The sequence below is a fragment of the Bubalus kerabau genome, chromosome 1 (genome assembly GCF_029407905.1).
Source record: "Bubalus kerabau isolate K-KA32 ecotype Philippines breed swamp buffalo chromosome 1, PCC_UOA_SB_1v2, whole genome shotgun sequence".
In the NCBI taxonomy this organism is placed as follows: domain Eukaryota; kingdom Metazoa; phylum Chordata; class Mammalia; order Artiodactyla; family Bovidae; genus Bubalus; species Bubalus kerabau.
Window position 1 is genome coordinate 73,953,273 of NC_073624.1, and position 20,054 is coordinate 73,973,326.

The 20,054-nt window shown below is 40.9% G+C and overlaps 1 protein-coding gene across 1 annotated transcript in view; it reads left to right on the forward strand.

Moving 5' to 3' along the window:
- Positions 1 to 797: 797 nt before the first annotated feature.
- LEMD3 (LEM domain containing 3) overlaps positions 798 to 20,054 on the forward strand; it is a 72,900-nt gene continuing 53,643 nt past the window's right edge. Inside the window, exon 1 of the mRNA XM_055579740.1 lies at positions 798 to 2,458. Within this exon, the coding sequence (XP_055435715.1) occupies positions 931 to 2,458 (1,528 nt within the window). The 5' untranslated portion in view covers positions 798 to 930. The remainder of the gene's footprint in view (positions 2,459 to 20,054) is intronic.

Here is a 20,054-nt window from a genome sequence, read left to right on the forward strand (position 1 = left end):
CAAGTATCTACCGAATTTCTACTCTCAGGCACTAATGGGGTGAATGAAGCAAAGTTCCTCTGCTCATAAAACCTACAGTTCAAAGGCACAAGACAATAAATAAATAGGAAGACAAATGCATAAAATAATCATTAATAATAAACAAATAACTGTAGGTTGGAAAGGTTCCAAGAAGAAAATAAGCAAGATGGAACGTTTTTGTTTCTTCAGTCATATAATGTGATTGGCTCTTTCAATTCACCAAATGACGACCTATCAAGGTTATCAGATTTTAAAAGCGAAAAAAATAATGATACCTTACAACTAACTCGGGAATCAATAAGCATTACTCTTGAAGAAAATTGTATTGGGGCTGGTTTACTCTGTATCTTTTCCTTGAAGCATTAGAGGAGCTGCTTCTCAAAATGAGCCGCGAGAGGAACTTTTTTTTTTTTTGGTGAGTCAAGCGGAAAGACAAAGTGAAAAGAGAACCAGGGCTCAGGGAAATTTGCCAATCACCTTGCCATCAAGATTTCTTTAAGTCTCTGGGCTCCCCTTGGCAGCGGGAATCTGGATGAAAAGAAAATTAATGCCAAGAACTTCAAGGCAGATTTCCCTTCAATTATTACTGCCCGGTGGCAGGAACCTGGAAAGAAGAGGTCAAGGTGTGGCTTGGCAAGAGGCAACTCCCGGGAAAGGCGCTGAGAAGGGCAGGGCGGAGAACAGACGGAGAAGGAGACACCCCGAGATGCAAGCGCAGAAAAACTTTCGGCCGCTGAAGCCGCGCGCGGCTCAGGTGGCCCTTTCCCGCTCAGGTGAGCTCCTCCCGTGCCTCCCATTGGCCAAGGCGCCCGTGGCGCTGGGAGGGCGACGCAGCCCGGTCTAGTTCAGGGTCTAGGGCAGCGCGTCACTTCCGGTAGCGCGGAGCTTGTAAAACACCCTGGAGAGAAAATGGCGGCGGCAGCGGCTTCGGCGCCTCAGCAGCTCTCGGATGAGGAGCTTTTCTCTCAGCTCCGCCGTTACGGCCTATCTCCTGGCCCAGTGACGGAGAGCACCCGCCCGGTCTACCTCAAGAAGCTGAAGAAGCTTCGAGAGGAAGAGCAGCAGCAGCACCGGTCCGGGGGCCGCGGCACCAAGACGCGGAACAGTAATAACAATAACACGGCAGCCGCCACGGTCGCCGCCGCCGGACCAGCGGCGGCGGCCGTGGGGATGGGGGTCCGGCCGGTCTCCAGCGACCTCTCCTACTTACGGACTCCTGGGGGCCTGGGCCGGGTTTCGGCTTCGGGTCCGGAGACCCCCTTGGGAGGGCCTGGGGGCGCCTCGGCCACCCTCACGGCTGGCAGCAAAGTACTGCTGGGCTTCAGCTCGGACGAGTCGGACGTGGAGGCCAGTCCCCGGGACCAGGCCGGCGGCGGCGGCGGCGGGAGGAAAGACCGGGCTCCGCTCCAGTATCGCGGGCTCAAACCGCCGTCGGCGCCCCTGGCCGCCAGCGAGGTGACTAACAGCAACTCGGCCGAGCGGAGGAAGCCCCACTCGTGGTGGGGGGCCAGGAGGCCGGCGGCCCCCGAGCTGCAGAGCCCGTCGGGGAGAGATGGGGCGGCGGACGACGAGGAGCAGGAGGGGGAAGACGGCGAGGACAGGGACCCGGAGGCCGAGGAGCCGCTGTGGTCCGGCCGGACCGTGAATGGCAGCCGGCTTCTGCCCTACAGTTGCCGGGAAAACTATTCGGACTCGGAGGAAGAGGAGGACGACGACGTGGCCTCCAGCAGACAGGTATTGAAGGACGACACCCTTTCTCGGCATCGGCCCAGGCGGGGCCACAGTAAGCCTCTCTCGCCGCTGCCTGCGAAATCGGCCGGCGGCCGGCTGGAGACCTCAGTTCAGGGAGGGGGAGGAATCGCGATGAATGACAGGGCGGCGGCCGCCGGGAGTCTAGACAGAAGCCGAAACCTCGAGGAGTCGGCGGCGGCGGCGGAGCAGGGAGGAGGGTGTGATCCGCTGGACTCCAGCCCCATTCCTAGATACCGCGTTAACGCTAAGAAACTAACCCCTCTCCTGCCGCCGCCACTCGCGGACATGGACTCAACCCTGGATTCGTCCACAGGCTCCCTTCTTAAAACCAATAATCATATCGGCGGCGGGGCCTTTGGCGTGGACTCCCCCAGGATTTTTCCCAACAGCCTCCCTCCCAGCGCGGCGGTGGCCGCCTCGAGTTCACTCAGGATCAATCACTCCAATCATACAGGCTCCAATCATACCTACCTGAAGAACACATACAACAAACCGAAGCTTTCCGAACCCGAGGAGGAACTTCTCCAACAATTTAAACGGGAGGAGGTGTCCCCCACGGGGGGTTTCAGTGCCCACTATTTGTCCATGTTTCTCTTAACTGCTGCCTGCCTATTTTTCCTCATTTTGGGACTGACTTACCTAGGCATGAGAGGGACAGGAGTATCCGAGGATGGAGGACTCGGCAGTAAGTATTCAACCCCGTGGTGAAGGCAACAAAGGGAATGCTGTTAGTGGCCGGCTCTAGCCGCACTGGGCATTTTACCCGAGGTGACTTCAACCTGCAAGCACATGGTTTAATAGTGCAACACAACACATTGAGGGCATTCGTGTCATCTTTCTTTAAGAAAGAATATGGTTATCGTGATAAGAACGATAACCCTGTGGCTGGTTTTAAGATTTTTCTGTATGATGTATTGGGGAATTCAAAACATCTTCTAAAAGAACAAAATATTATAAGCAAGCCTGTTAGTAGAGAGCATTTAAAATGTGTGACTTAAATTTTCTTTGGGCCTTAAGTAGTAACCATATGTGGAGATACCAGTCCAATTACTCAAAATTTGAAGTTATTTTGACTGTTCAGGAATCATAAAGGCAGTGGGTTTTTTTGTTTTTTTCAAATTGAGTTGTTCTGAAAGGCAGTGTAAGATCTCTTGAAACTGTAGTTAAATATTTTGTAATGTTGCAGTGTTATATTTTGTAGGATTAAGTATATGTGTAGGTATCTCTAATTTCTTAAAGTGAATGAATGCAGAAAGTCAGAAGGCATGCTTCTAAACTGATTGATTTCCCAGCCCAGAGCAGCTCCACTTCCACCAGTGGAAAAAAGTAGTGGAATGGCAGTGCAGGGGTTTGCAGTCACCTTAATTTGGATTGGTTTCCAGGCCCTGCCTTTTGCTTTGCTGAATGGCTGTGGGCAGTCACATTCACTCATTCATTAAGCCAGCATCATCTGTATTGAGCACTCAGGATACAGCAGTGGTTAAGTCAAGGTGTCCCTGCCCTTCAACACAGGAAGAAGATGAATACTGATCACTTTATGTTCTATGAAGGATATAAGGATGGTGTAATTGGTGTACTGTACTATAGACAGGGCTCTACTATATAGGGCTTCCCTCATAGCTCAGTTGGTAAATCATCTGCCTGCAATGCAGGAGACCCGGGTTCGATTCCTGGGTGGAGAAGATCCCCTGGAGAAGGAAATGGCAACCCACTCCAGTATTCTTGCCTGGAGAATCCCATGGACAGAGCCTGACAGGCTACAGTCTTCGGGATCGCAAGAGTCGAATACAACTTAGCGACTACACCACCACTGTAGACATGGTGATGGTGGGAACTTTGTGAAATGAGACCTGAAGCAGGACAAGACAACAGCCTTGTATTAGACAGGAGAGCATTCTGGGCAGAGGTTACAAGAGGAGGAGGAAAGGCCTTGAATTGAGCAAGGGGGAGTGAGCTCGAGTGTGAGCTTCCCTGACATAATCTGTAAAATGATGCTAATCTGGATTAGAATGATGCCTGGGAAGATTAAAAGAAAGTAAATTTAGTAAGATGTACTTCAGATGTACTTTAAAGAAATTAGAGATATCTACATGTATACTTCGGTGAAGGCAATGGCAACCCACTCCAGTACTCTTGGCTGGAAAATCCCATAGACAGAGGAGCCTGGTGGACTGCAGTCCATGGGGGTGCTAAGAGTTGGACACAACTGAGCGACTTCACTTTCACTTTTCACTTTGATGCATTGGAGAAGGAAATGGCAACCCACTCCAGTGTTCTTGCCTGGAGAATCCCAGGGACGGGGGAGCCTCATGGGCTGCCGTCTATGGGGTCTCACAGAGTCGGACAGGACTGAAGCGACTTAGCAGCAGCAGCAGCAGCAGCAGCAGCAGCACACATACTACTACAAAATGTAACATTTTGTTAGATTCAGCAGTACATTTAGAAAGATGTACTGCTGAATAGGTAAGTTCTCAATGTTAGGTCCTTCTCCCCTGTACCATACCCCCTGAAACTTTCTACCCTTTTCACTCAACATGAATTCACTACTGGTTTGTATTTATAAAATTGACTTCCTAGTTCAAAATAATTAGTTTTATTTCGAAATAGTCAAAAGATGCAGTTAGCAGACTTAAAGAGTGTAGTGAAAATAGTGTAAGCCTCTGTTTGGATATAGTCAATTCTAAGATAGTCAAATAATAGATTATGATAGTCCTTAACTATAGAGGGATTAGAAGAGGACTGAAATCCAGCACTCACGTTATGGTGCCCTGGAAGCAAAAGGGATATATATATAGTGTCCTACCCCAGATATTACAGAGAGAGACAAGAAATAAAGTCTAGTATCTAGAAGTTACACTAGTAAAATTCACATAAATGACATTACCTATGAGCAGTACCTATCTGCATGCTTGTTTCTGCAATGGAACTGGTCTGTTCTGTGAACTGGCCCTTTTTTAAGAAATAAAGGGTTTGCAGGTATTATTGCTGAATCTGCCCAGCAAACACAGAGGCAGATGGTGTCATCCTCACTTTATAGGTGAGTACAGTGAGACTCAAAGAAGCTAAGAAATGTACCCACAGTTAAACAGCTAGTGAGTGACAGTACTAAGATTTGGTTTCAGATTTTTTTTTCAACTATTATGCCCATCCTACTTTGGGTATTATTTATAGAGAGCTTTCTAAATTAGAGGATAGTTTTATTAGAATTAAGAAAATAATTGAATACTTGGTAGGATTTCATACAGAATTACACAATTCTCAACTAAGGTGACTTAACATCTTTCTTGTCACTGTTAAGATGAATGACTAATAATTTTTTAGGCATGAAAATTTTAAATGGACTAGAAAGGGATAGGATTGCTAGGGCTTAGGTAACCGCCAATCACTTTCACCAGTGTGGAAGGAAGGAAATTATAAAGTAGTTTGCACTTTAATAAGTGGTAAATGTAAGGTAGCCCGGGGGATGGAAAGAACAGTAGCTAAGAGACAGAGAATCCAGGTCTTAGGACTTGTCAGAATGACCTTAATCAAGTTAACCCTGAGCCTTGTTTTCTTACATATTAAATGGGAGAAACAGTTTCTTCTGTATGTCACAGTTGTGAGGATCAAATGACATAGTTTGTAAACAAATGTAAAGTGATATTCAAAAGTTTGGACAGCAGTTGTATTCCTGGTATACTACAGTATATATGTGAAGAGAAATGGTTGTCATTTTTTTTATATTTATTAGAGTATTTCTTGCCTATTCAACGTTTAATTTTTACTGAATTCTGTGAAATACATATTGTAGATATTGATATAGAAATTTGAGTCAAAATGTGATGAATCCTTAAATGTATTATATACTTGACCTACTGTATATCCTGGTAGAAAGAAGGTGCCTGTTAGTTCAGTTAGTGTGCACACCTAACGGTGAATAACTTCACTCCCTGTATTTATGTATTCTGAATCCTTTGTCACAGTATAATGGTTAGTCAGTGCTTAACTGTAGGTTTCATTGATCAACCAGTGTGCTTATGGAAATAGTTTACTTTGAGTAATAATTTTACCAGAAGATTGTAAGTTAAATGTGAGAGGAAGCTTTAGCAAGCTTTTATTACTTATCTTTTAAATTATGTATAAAACATGTAGTAGATTAGCCCTTTTCTTTAAAAACTTATCAGTACCCTAGTTTTAGTAATTAAGTTACTATGAGTCTCTGCTTTCTCATATGTAAAATTCGGGGGTTGCCATAGATAATGTCTGTGTTCTTTCCAGCTCTAAGTTTAAAGATTCTGATTTTGAACTGCCTTACCAAAACAACTCAAGGATCAGCTTGAAGTTACATCAGATCATGACAACCCACCAAAAGAAAATAGAAAGGCAGAACAGATTAACTTTCTTAGGCTCATATGATCATTATTTAAAAGTTGTTTTTCAGTTACAAGAGACATGATTTTCGTAGAAAATTTGAACTGATATCTATGAAACAAAAAATGAATCAGTATTGTATGCCTCACCCCCTAGTCTCACACTCAACCCTGGCATAAGTTCAAATAATAAATTAGAACTTTCTTAATGCTTTGCATGTAAATATCAATATATGCATACATATGTACATGAGTGTGTGCGCACAGACATTTTCATTGAACAGTAGAGTGCCTGTTATGTGCCAAGCAATATTTTAAGCTGCAGGGATATGTGGAGAACAAGGCAGATGAAATGTCTCCTCTCCTAGAGTTTACATTCTAGGGGGGTTGGGGAGATGGACACATGAATAAATGATAGTTTCAGTTAGTGATAGTTGCTAACGTGAGAATAATGATAGTAACTTGAAGGCCATAGAAGTGACATCATACTGTACATATTCTTCAGCTTATTTTTTCACTTAATATTGTATCATGGTTAACTTTCCTTATATTAAGCTTAAGTACAAAGCCATAATTTAAAAATCTCACACTTCACTTGTCCCTTTCTAACCCTTTGCTGCTGCTTAGTCACCAAATTGTGTCCGTCTCTTTTGCGACCCCATGAACTGTAGCCCACTAGGCTTTTTTGTCCTTGGGATTTCTCAGGCAAGAAGACTGAGTGGGTTGCTGTTTCCTTTTCCATCTAATCCTATAAAAATGCTAAAATCTCTGCCATCCTGAAAATGCTATTTAACCCTGTTCTGTAGCTCTTACTCCTTCTCAGCCAAGATTAATGTCTCTTTCCTCCCCTACCATTCACTCAGCCCCCATCTAGTTTTTTTGTTTTTGTTTTTGCTTCACACCCTCTTCAGCATTTATTATTTGTAAACTTTAAAAAAAAATTATTTATGTATTTTTGACCATGCTAGGTCTTTGCTGCTATGGCATCTTCTTCTAGTTGCAGCGATCAGGGGTTGCTCATTGCAGTGGCTTCTCTTGTGGAGCACTGTTCCTAGGACGTATGGGCTTCAGTGGTTGCAGCGCACAGGCTCAGTAATTACATCTCTTGGGCTTAATTGCTTTGTGTTTGTGAAATCCTCCCAGACCAGAGATCGAACCTGTGTCCCCTGCGTCCGAAGACTGATTCTCATTCTCTGTGCCACAAAGAAGTCCTAGTTTAGCTTTCTTTACCATCCATTCCCTCTGTAACCTCACTGTTTGCCTCAGTTACTCAGTTGTCAAATCCAAAAGGTTTAAAGTTCACCTCTTTGATACATTCAATACATCTACAATTCACTTTTCATGAAACTGTCTCCTTCCCAAACTTCTGTATCACCACTCTTTCCTACTTTTCATTTATTTGTCTTATATTTTAAACATTGGTGGTCTTATTCTTTTGCAGTTTGCCTAGTTAGTTTCTCCTGGCTAATACCTCCCAATTTTATATTTTTTGCCTTAGATTTCTCTCTTCTGGGTTCTTGACTTAATCATTTATTAGAGAGTTTTTTTCTGGATGTACCAGAAGTAACAACAGCATCTGTCGTTGTCAGCTTTCATTCTTTTACTTTGTTTCTCCTGCTTTGTTCCCTGTTTTAGTTAACATTTATATTTAATAACATGGTACATTTCCATCCACCCAGAACTTAAAGCTAAAAATCTTAAATTTGCCTCCATTCTTTCCTTTCCTCCATCTTGCTTCCAAACTCAAATCACAGTCTAACTTGTTACCAAATCCTGAAGTTCTACCTCCTACCTATCTTTTGAATTAGTCTCTTTCTCCTCATTCCCCACTGTCTTTCCTGAACTGTTCTAGCAGTTTCCTAATAGTTGTCTATGCTTCTGGACTATAGCTTTTCCAGTCAATTTCTCAGTGCCAGAGGATTATTTAAAAAAAAAAAAGTAATATTTCATTCATGCTTAAAATTACTCAATGGCTTTCCCTTACTCGTTAGATCAAATCTAAACTCCTTGGCTAAACTGTTCATGATCTAAGTATTCCTGCTTTTTCTTACTTCATTTCCTAATAGTCCCTCTTATCACACTTTACTTTCTGGAAAACTGGAACTTTCTGGAACACTACTTGATATTCACTGACTGTCATGAGGTTTTTGTGCCTTTGTGCATGTTATTCCCTTCTTTGAAAAGGTTGTTTCTTCTTAATAACTGCTCTTCATTCTTAAAAGTCTCACCTCTGCCTACTTTTGACTCCCTATCCTTTTTATCCTGGAGTTTGGCTCATCATTTGCTGCTCAAATAAGATCTTTCCCATTCTTCATATCATTTATTTCATCGTTTATAATTGTGTACGCCCACTGTGCCACATAGATTACAGCTCCTTGAGGTAATGTTTCTACAGGAGGAATTGAGTACACTGGTAAAGAGCACAGGCTTTTCACTCAGTTCTGTGTTTGAATCCCTCCTCTCTCGCTTGACCACAGGGTCATGAGCCTGGTTGACTGAGAGAACAATAATACCATTGACGGGGATTCAGTTCAGTTCAGTCGCTCAGTCGTGTCCGACTCTTTGTGACCCCATGAATTGCAGCACGCCAGGCCTCCCTGTCCATCACCAACTCCCGGAGTTTACTCAAACTCATGTCCATCGAGTTGCTGATGCCATCCAGCCATCTCATCCTCTGTCATCCCCTTCTCCTCCTGCCCCCAATCCCTCCTGGCATCAGGGTCTTTTCCAATGAATCAACTCTTCGCATGAGGTGGCCAAGGTATTGGAGTTTCAGCTTTAGCATCAGTCCTTCCAAAGAACACCCAGGACTGATCTCCTTTAGAATGGACTGGTTGGATCTCCTTGCAGTCCAAGGGACTCTCAAGAGTCTTCTCCAACACCACACTTCAGAAGCATCAATTCTTCGGCGCTCAGCCTTCTTCACAGTCCAACTCTCACATCCATACATGACCACCGGAAAAACCATAGCCTTGACTAGACAGACCTTTGTTAGCAAAGTAATGTCTCTGCTTTTGAATATGCTGTCTAGGTTGGTCATAACTTTCCTTCCAAGGAGTAAGCGTCTTTTAATTTCATGGCTGCACTCACCATCTGCAGTGATTTTGGAGCCCCCCAAAATAAAGTCAGCCACTGTTTCCCCATCTATTTGCCATGAAGTGATGGGACCAGATGCCATGATCTTCGTTTTCTGAATGTTGAGCTTTAAGCCAACTTTTTCACTCTCCTCTTTCATTTTCATCAAGAGGCTTTTTAGTTCCTCTTCACTTTCTGCCATAGGGTGGTGTTATCTGCATATCTGAGGTTATTGATATTTCTCTTGGCAATCTTGATTCCAGCCTGTGCTTCTTCCAGCCCAGCGTTTCTCATGATGTACTCTGCATATAAGTTAAATAAGCAGGGTGACAGTGTACAGTCTTGATGGGGATTAGAGATGCTGAAAAAGGATTTTGGGGGGGAAAGGTGGCATAGAGAAAATTAGTTTATTTGAAGCTTATTTTTTGAGTTATTCAAGTGGAAATAACCAGTAGGCTATTGTAGTTACACAATTGGAATAAAGATGAGAGAGTGGTACATAATGTGAAAGTAAAGTGGTGTTTATTAAAGGAATAGATAACTTTTTAATATTTGTTTTTTTTAATTTGGGTTTTTCTTTTTCAAGACAAAATCAAGTGCTACAAAGGGTACCGTAGTTTTTTTAAATTATATTTTTACTTTTTCAAGCAGTTTGACTAGCCAAAATATCTAAAACTGTATCTGTAATAAAATAGGTATAAAGAATTTTGAAAATTATTTGTTGCTCTCATTCTTGAAGAATGAAAGCTGAGTGAGCTTGAAGTTTTTAAAAGTTGACCACTTTGTAAGAAAAAAATTCTTAAACTTCCAAGAACATTCATGGGAAAACCAGGGGTTTGTATACTTGAGTTTGATGATTTGAGAAATTAAAATCTACTATATAAAATATCTTTTATCTGAAAATTATCTCTAGCATAATTTAAAATAAAAATCATCAGAAAACTTGTAAATTCCCTATGAATATATTCATGGAGTCTAGTTTGAAACACTGGCATAAATATCAGGGCTTGGATCATTAAGAAAGAAACCTGGGTTTGAATTTGGGCCTTTCCTCTTCTTAGCTTTTTTATTGAAGGCAAGTTGCTGAACCACTTTAAACCTCAGTTTTCTCACCTGTAAAATAGAGTTGTGAGAATTAAATGAAATAATGCCTGTAAAGTAGTTGGCTCAGTACATGACACATAGTAATAATAATAATAGCTAATCCTTAATGTAGCACTTTGTGCCAGGCACTGAACCTAAACAATTATAATTGTTATGTAATCTTTATGATGCAGGTATTTATCTGATTTTGTAGATAGGGAAACTGAGACACAGAAGTTACGTAATTTGCCTGGGGTCATGAGTGCAGAGGCAGTGTTTAGACCCAGATAGTGGCCCTTAACCACTCTGCTAGATTGTCTTTTAATGTGTGTAAGTACATAAAGGCTCTGTATATGTCCTCTACTATTGTTTTTATCTAGACAGTTATCAAAGATGTGGATAGGTGAAGCAGCTTAATACATGAAATCCTAGAGTGCCAAGGGTAATCTGTGAAACAACTTTGTTAGGACAAGAAATTACAAATTTTTACTCACTTGACATTTAAGAATGATGTGGAACCATTTATCCTTACTTAGATTTTAGATTAATCAATTCACTGATGTATAAGGAGGGCAGTCTGCTGCAGTATAATACAAGTTACATAATATGTAAAACCATAAGTATATGATACTATTTCTAATTCTTGAAAGATTGACCTAGTTTCAAAAGTGGTGGGGAAAGTGGTCCTCTGATCGGTATTACCACTTTAAAACTTATGTTTTCCATTGTTCATTTTCAAGATGTAAAAGTCTTTTAAGTATAATACATTTGTTCTCTCATTTTTGCACCTTTTAAAAGAGCTTTGTATGTATTTTCCTATGCTTATAATTTATTTCAGTGGGAATGAAGCATTCGAAAATTTCCAGAATTTTTTAAAAATTAGATATTTTCATTATTTCTCAGTCGAGTTATGAAGTCTTAAAATAACCGCTTGCTGAGAAGTATTTTATTTACATGAAAGGAACCTTTGACCAAAGAGGTTATAACATCAGTGCAAAGAGATATTTATCTAGTTTATAAGAGTTTAAAACTGAAGTAATCTTTAAAATATATGGTAGGCAAGTAATAGTAGCTTCTTTATGAAAAGTATATTACTAATGGTATATCTTTATTTTTTATCCTGTATTAAGTATACATGCAGAATTGCTACTGTTTAATTTGGGAACCAAGCCCATACTAATTGTATAAATTATTATAACAGTTATTGTCTCATAGCTTTAGATTTTGACTTTCATACTCAGAATTTATTTTTAACAGATTTTAAAGTGAACCGGTAGCAGTGTATTTGGATTTTGCTGTTTTAAGAATGTATGTTTTAACCTGAATCTCACAAGTGGTAGTTTAAAAAACAAAACAAAACTTGATCTAGTTAATATTCTTCATTAATATCACTCTGAAAAATAGTTTTTAAGAGGGAGGTGTTTAGGTTTTAGTTTTTATCGAACATTTTTATGGTTAGGTTTTACATGTTTTATCTTATTCTTTTGAAAATACATTTCTAAGGAATTACCTTTTTAAAAGGATTATAAAAATTTATACTAGCAGGTAATAATATCTGAAAATAAAGTAACAAGTCTATCATATAGAAACCATCATTATTACTTTTACAAGGTCTTAATTGTTTTTCTTTATTCTAGAGGTATAGATTTTAAGGAGGCTTCCCAGGTGGCTCAGTGGTAAAGAACCACCCTGCCAATACAGGAGATGCAGGAGAGCAAGTTGCATCTCTGGGTTCAGATAGAGGAAATGGCAACTCACTCCAGTCTTCTTGCCTGGAAAATCCCATGGACAGAGGAGCCTGGTGGGCCACAATCCATGGGGTCTCAAGGAATTGGACATGACTGAGTGACTGAGCATGCACATAGAGTTCAAAGTTATGCCAGTTGTTTTGTCTTGGTAGCAGAGTTACTGCTCTGTGTCCATAGTTTTTTGCTTAGAATGTTTTTGCACAATGACTTAGGCATTCATTTTTATAGCTGTATTGATATCAAATGGCAAGTTAATATTTAGAAATAAGGCTTGGGTGCGAAACTTTGCAAGTTAGTGACAAGTGATGAAGAATGTACCAACAAAATTGCTCCCCTGTCTTGAATATACATGAATGGGGAAAAAATCCTTTAGGGGCAATGTGCATTTTAACACATGGAACATCAATTTTATTTTGAGACCTCTTTTACATGTATATATGTACAAAAGGAATTTGCTAATTGTGGCTAATTCCTAAAAGCACTTTGTAGTTATAAAGGAAACTTTTGTTCTGTAGGAATTCACCTAGGTATAATTTTTAAAATTTACATATAAAGAGAGTAATTGAAATTAATTGGCAGAGGGAAATTTATAGACAGTCTGTTTCTTCTAGTACCTGGGGTGTGGCTTAGAACCTTGCTCAGCCTTAGTAATGACTTCCTAGATTAAGGATATCTATTAAAGTGGAAGTGGAGTCGCTCAGTCGTGTCCAACTCTTTTTGACCCCGTGGACTATAGCCTACCAGGCTTCTCTGTCCATGGGGTTTTCCAGGCAATAGTACTGGAGTGGGCTGCCATTTCCTTCTCCTGGGGATCGTCCCGACCCAGGGATCAAACCCGGGTCTCCCACATGGTAGACAGACGCTTTACCGTATGAGCCATACCTATTAAGGTATCACAAATGCTTGCTTTCTTGAATTAGTTCACTTGAAGAAACATTGTTTCTCCTAGTCATTTATCCATTTACTCACTCAAATTATTTATTGGGCACCTCCAACCAGTACATTCTAAAGGAGATCAGTCCTGGGTGTTCTTTGAAAGGAATGATGCTAAAGCTGAAACTCCAGTCCTTTGGCCACCTCATGCGAAGGATTGACTCACTGGAAAAGACTCTGATGCTGGGAGGGATTGGGGGCAGGAGGAGAAGGGGACGACAGAGGATGAGATGGCTGGATGGCATCACCAACTCGATGGACGTGAGTTTGAGTGAACTCCGGGAGTTGGTGATGGACAGGGAGGCCTGTTGTGCTGCAGTTCATGGGGTCGCAAAGAGTCGGACACGACTGAGCGACTGAACTGAACTGAACTGAACAGATGTGATTCTAGAGGATGAGTATATGCTTTGTAGAACTGTAGGAGTGATACATTTTCCCAACACACCACCTTCCTCCTCTCCCCTTGCATTCTCTTCTCTCTCCTAAATTTATGTACTACCTAGTGCATCATTGTTTCAGATTTGTATATTGTAACTTGGAAAAGATGACTTTAAAACTTAGTTTCTGCAAATTTGAATACTCCCTGTGATAAAGTTTACCACAAAAGAAATAGTTTCATTTCTTACAGGACTTTAGAAGTAATAAAGTGTATAGCTGGTAAGAAGTTGCTGAAAAGCACAGGGAGCTAGGCCTGGTACTCTGTGATGACCTGGAGGGGTGGGATGGGGGAGTGGGAGGGAGGATCAAGGAGGGGATATGTGTATAGTTAGGGCTGGTTCACGTTTTATTATGCAGTGGAAACAAACAATGTCCTAAAGTGATTATCTTCCAATTAAAAATAAAAAAATGTTAAAAGTAAAAAAGAAAAAGATAAGAAGAATGAATTTATCCAAAATGAAAATGTCATCAACTTGAAACGTTTATGATTGTGGTTCAAGATGTTCTAGGAGTATTCTTACAACAAAAGTCTTGTTTTGTTTTTTTTAAATGTCATCTTTAAATCTCCCTTCATTTGGATTGTAAAGCCTTACATGATAAAAGTGTTTACTAAGAACTTTCTGTATTCAAGCAGTTTATCTTAATTTACATGAAGGGAGCTATTAATATTTATCTCCATGGGGAAACTGAAATACAGAGGGAAAATGGTTAGGTTTGCCTTGTGTTAAGATCCCACCACCAGCTAAGTTTTCAGGCCAGCATTTGAACCCATGATCTGACTTAAGAGTCCACAATCTTAGCCACTGGGAAGCAATAGATTTTCTTAATGTGTCTTTTCTCACCTAATAACTTTATTGGGGCAGGTAAGTCACTCGTAACCTCTGGGCCTTGATTTTTGCATCTGTCAAATGAGGGGATAGTAAAATCAACTTTACTTACAGCCATGAATTTTGTAGGGCACCGACGTGATGTTTGTGGAAATGCTTTCTAGAAATTATAAGTGATGTATAACTATGTTATCTTTTATTTTTTTAATTGGAGGATAATTGCTTTACAGTGTTGTATTGGTTTCCTCCATATAACAACGTGAATTAGTCATAACTCTGTGTGTGTATGTGTGTATCTCAAGAGAGATTTTGAGCACTCATCCCACCCCTTGAGATCGTCACAGAGTACCAGACTGGGCTTCCTGTGTTATATAGCAGCTTCCTGCTAGCCATCGATTTTACACACGGCAGTCTATATATGTCAACACTACTTTCTTATTCTGTCCGACCCTCTCCTGCTATTTTTAATGTCATAAGTTAGAATTTCCCAACAATAGTAGTTTAAGCAGCGTGTGTTCAGCACTATGACATGTCCTGCTACCACTAAGTTGCTTCAGTCGTTTCCAACTCTGTGTGACCCCATAGACGGCAGCTGAGCAGGCTCTGCCATCCCTGGGATTCTCCAGGCAAGAACACTGGAGAGGGTTGCCATTTCCTTCTCCAATGCATGAAAGTGAAAAGGGAAAGTGAAGTCCAACTCTTAGCGACTCCATCCATGGGATTTTCCAGGCAAGAGTACTGGAGTGGGTGCCATTGCCTTCTCCCATTATGATGTTAATAAGTAATACAAGAGTTGGTTAAATTTATAGCTCCTATCAGAATTTTTTAAGCTGTCTCTCAAACTGTCTGAGTAGATAAAAGGAGTCATCTTTTTATATTACCTAATTAGTGCCTTATTTCTAGGTGCTGAAAAAGAATTTTCTTATCTTTGTTGTTTGGTCACCAAGTCACGTCCAACTCTTTCCGACTCCATGAACTGCAGCACGCCAGGCTTCCCTGTCCTTCACTGTCTCCCAAAGTTTGCTCAAACTTACGTCCATTGAGTCATTGATGCCATCCAACCATCTCATTCTGTCGCCCTCTTCTCCTTTTGCCTTCAGTCTTTCCAAACATCAGGGTCTTTTCCAATGAGTCGGCTCTTCACATCAAGTAACCAAAGTAGTTGAGCTTTAGCATCAGTCCTTCCAGTGAATATTCGGGGTTGATTTCCTTTAGGATTGACTGATTTGATCTCCCTGCTGTGCAAGGGACTCTCATGAGCCTTCTCCAACACCACAGTTCGAAAGCATCAACTCTCAAATCCATAAATGACTACTGGAAAAACCATAGCTTTGAATATACATACCTTTTTTGGCAAAATGATGTCTCTGCTTTTTAATATGCTGTCTAGGTTGGTCATAGATTTTCTTCCAAGGAACAAGCATCTTTTGTGGCCTCAGTCAACTGTCCGCAGTGATTTTGGAGCCCAAGAAAATAAAATCTGTCACTGTTTCCACTTTTTCCCCATCTATTTGCCATGAAGTGATTGGACTGGATGGCATGATCTTGTTTTTTGAATGTTGAGTTTTAAGCCAGCTTTTTCACTCTCTTTCATCCTCATCAAGAGGCTCTTTAGTTCCTCTTTGCTTTCTGCCACCATCAGGGAAGCCCCTTCTTATCTTTACAGTTATATTAATTTAATAGGTTATGAAACAGTTTGAAATTAGATTTTAGCCTCCTTGACCATTAGAAGTTTGATTTGCTGATAGGAAAGATGGGGTACATTGCTTTAATCCAAAATATAGTAGTGAATTTGAAACAGAAAAACGTCTCTTAAGAAATATAGATGGGTCTTAGAGTAAGCTTCGGAGAAGGCAATGGCACCCTACTCCAGTACTCTTGCCTGGAAAATCCCATGGACGGAGGAGCCTGGTAGGCTGCAGTCCATGGGGTCGCTAAGAGTCGGACATGACTGAGCGACTTCACTTTCACTTTTCACTTTCATGTATTGGAGAAGGAAATGGCAACCCACTCTAGTGTTCTTGCCTGGAGCATCCCAGGGACGGGGGAGCCTGGTGGGCTGCCGTCTATGGGGTCGCACAGAGTCAGACACGACTGAAGTGACTTAGCAGCAGAGTAAGCTTCTGTTAACATTATCTGAAGAACAGACAGTACTTGAAGCTGGTAGAGAAGAATGGCCTGTCACATGCTGCTCTTCAGCTAGTTTGTAAGATAGGATACCGTGAGTACTGTTACTGCTAAAGTGGGAAGATGAGGTGTGCCCCTATGAATAGGCAGTAGATTGAACAGGGAGTAATGAAGAGATTGGGGGGTATAAAATAATTAAATGAATTTGATAAACAATATCATGCTGAATTACTAAGGAATTTAAAGTGCATTAAGATCTTTGGTCTCCTAGTTAGTTCATATGTAGAACATAATGAAATTTTCATCCCTGTTTGCATTTGAAATTTTATCAGAGATACGGTTTTAGACCAGAACTGTCTCAGAAACGTAGTATAAGCCATTATGTAATTTTAAGCCATAGGTAATTTTAGTTTTTCTAGTAGCAACATTAAGATGTAAGACAGGTTTACTTAATCTGGTAATCTAGAATATTATCATTTCAATGTAATCAGTTTAAAAATTATTGAGATATTTTGCATTCTATCTATATAAGAATGTACGGCACTAATAGCCGATTTTATACTCACAGCCTGTCTCAGTTCAGACTAGCTAAATTTCAAGTGGTCAGTGGCACAGGTGGCTAGTGGCTACTCTGTAGAATAGCACAGGTCTAGACTGCCCTGTGGAGAAGGCAATGGCACCCCACTCCAGTACTCTTGCCTGGAAAATCCCATGGACGGAGGTACCTGGTAGGCTGCAGTCCATGGGGTCGCTAGAGTTGGACACAACTGAGCGACTTCCCTTTCACTTTTCACTCTCATGCATTGGAGAAGGAAATGGCAGCCCACTCCAGTGTTCTTGCCTGGAGAATCCCAGGGACGGGGGAGCCTGGTGGGCTGCCGTCTATGGGGTCGCACAGAGTCGGACACGACTGAAGCGACTTAGCAGCAGCAGACTGCCCTGAGTTACGGAGTTATATTGGTTTAATAAGATCTGCTAATGCTAAGTCACTGTATTTCACTGTATTGCACTGTTGTAAAGCATAGTCACTTGCCTAAGGCAGGTTGGTGAGTGAGATTCAGTTCTTCCACTGCTCAGTCATTTTTGATTCACTGCGGTGACTTGATTTAATTAATCCTTATTTTAAAGTATAAATACAGATCATTTTAGTTTAACCTAAAATGGAAGAGGTATCCCCTAAATTCTTCCTTATATTTCTTTTGGGGAATATTCTTTATATTCTTTTCACCATTTCCTGTTGTAAACTGCTCTGTATAGCTCTTCAAACTAGACATGTAGGAGGAAAAAATGACATTTTGATTCTGGCACATGACTGTTTTGGGAGATAAGGAAAAAGTCAGCTACTGTTGAGAAAAATGAAAATAGAAATAACTAATAAAACTTTTGTTGTGGTAAAAAAAAATTTGTAGGTTTTAGTACTTTAGTTTGAGAAAGATTTCAGTCAGTCAAGGTCAGTTATTCAGTTGTGTCCAACTCTTTGTGACCCCATGGACTGCAGCATGCCAGGCTTTCCTGTCCACAACAACTCCCTAAGCTTGCTCTAACTCATGTCCATCTAGTCGGTGATGCCATCCAGCCATCTCATCCTGTGTTGTCCCTTCTCCTACCACCTTTCCCAGCATCAGGGTCTTTTCCAATGAGTCAGTTCTTCACATCAGATGGCCAAAGTATTGGAGTTTCAGCGTCACCATCAGTCCTTCCAATGAATATTCAGGACTGATTTCCTTTTGGGTGGACTGGTTGGATCTCCTTGCAGTCCAAGGGACTCTCAAGAGTCTTCTCTAACACCACAGTTCAAAGTACCAGTTCTTCGGCACTCAGCTTTCTTTATGGTCCAACTCTCACATCCGTACATAACTACTGGAAAAACCATAGCTTTGACTAGATGGACCTTTATTGGCAAAGTAATGTCTCTGCTTTTTAATATGCTGTCTAGGTTTTTCATAACTTTTCTTCCAGGGAGCAAGCATCTTTTAATTTCATGGCTGCAGTCACTATCTGCAGTGATTTTGGAGCCCAAGAAAATAAAGTTTATCACTGTTCCCATTGTTTTCCCACCTACTTGCCATGAAGTGATGGGACCAGATGCCATGATCTTAGTTTTTTGAATGTTGAGTTTTAAGCCAGCTTTTTTCCACACTCTTTCACTTTCATCAAGAGCCTCTTTAGTTCTTTGCTTTCTGCCATAGGGTGGTGTCATCTGCATATCCGAGGTTATTGATATTTCTCCCAGTAATATTGATTCCAGCTTGTGCTTCATCCAGCCTGGCATTTTGCATGATGCACTCTGCATATAAGTTAAATAAGCAGGGTGACAGAATACAACCTTGATGTATTCCTTTCCCAGTTTGGAACCAGTCTGTCGTTCCCATGTCTGTTCTAACTGTTGCTTCTTGACCTTAAACTAAACTGAATTTGACCTTAAACTAAACTGAGAAAGATTAGGGGTGGTCTTATTCATCACGCTCTTTGATTTATAAAACATCTCAGTTCTTTTGCATGGTGTTATTTTATGGTGAATTTACACTTAACATTTAATGAATTTGAATACCTAATGTTTGCTCATAAAGACAAGTTGTTTGCTTCTAGAAGGAAAAATGAACAGTCTTTGATTTTTGAATGTTTGTCTTCGAGATCATATGTAAAATAGTTGTTTAAACTTGAAACATGTCTAACTGCACTGTTTTAAGTTTCCAGGCTAGCCCATAGAAAGTTATTTAAAACCATATCGTTTTACAAAAGATACATGCACTCCAGGGTTCATAGCAGCTTTATTTATAGTTGCCAAGATACGCAGCCTAAGTGTCCATGACAGATGAGTGGATAAAGATGTGTATATACACAGATGTGCACACACACACAATGGAATACTACTCAGGCATAAAAAAGCAACAAAGTTTTGCCTTTTGCAACAACCTGAATGGACTTGTAGGGTATTATGCTAAGTGAAATAAGTCAGAGAAAGGCAATTCTATGATATCATTTGTATGTGGAATCTAAAAAAAATACAACAAACTAGTGAATATAAGAAAAAAGAAACAGTCTTACAAATACGGTGAGCAAACTAATGGTTACCTGGGGGGAGGTAGAGAGAGGAGCAACAAAGGTAAGGGATTAAGAGGTACAAACTGTTATGTATAAAATAAGCTACAAGGATATATTGTACAACACAGGGAATATAGCCAGTGTTTTATAATAACTATAAATGGAGTATAACCTTTAAAAATTGTGGATTACTATAGTGCATACCTGTAACATATAATATTTTACATCAACTATATAATATTGTACATAAAAAGTGTATATCCTGTTTTAGCACGTGTATCAGTTCAGTTCAGTCACTCAGTCATGTCCAACTCTTTGCTACCCCATGAACTGCAGCACGCCAGGCCTGCCTATCCATGACCAATTGCTGGCATCTACCCAAACCTATGTCCATTGAGTTGGTGATGCCATCCAAGTATCTCATCCTCTGTCGTCCCCTTCTCCTCCTACCTTCAATCTTTCCCAGCATCAGGGGAATGAGTCAGCTCTTCGCATCAGGTGGCCAAAGTATTGGAGCTTAAGTTTCAACGTCAGGTCTTCCCAGTGAACACCCAGGACTGACCTCCTTTAGAATGGACCGGTTGAATCTCCTTGCAGTCCAAGGGACTCGCAAGAGTCTTCTCCAACACCACAGTTAAAAAGCATCAATTCTTCGA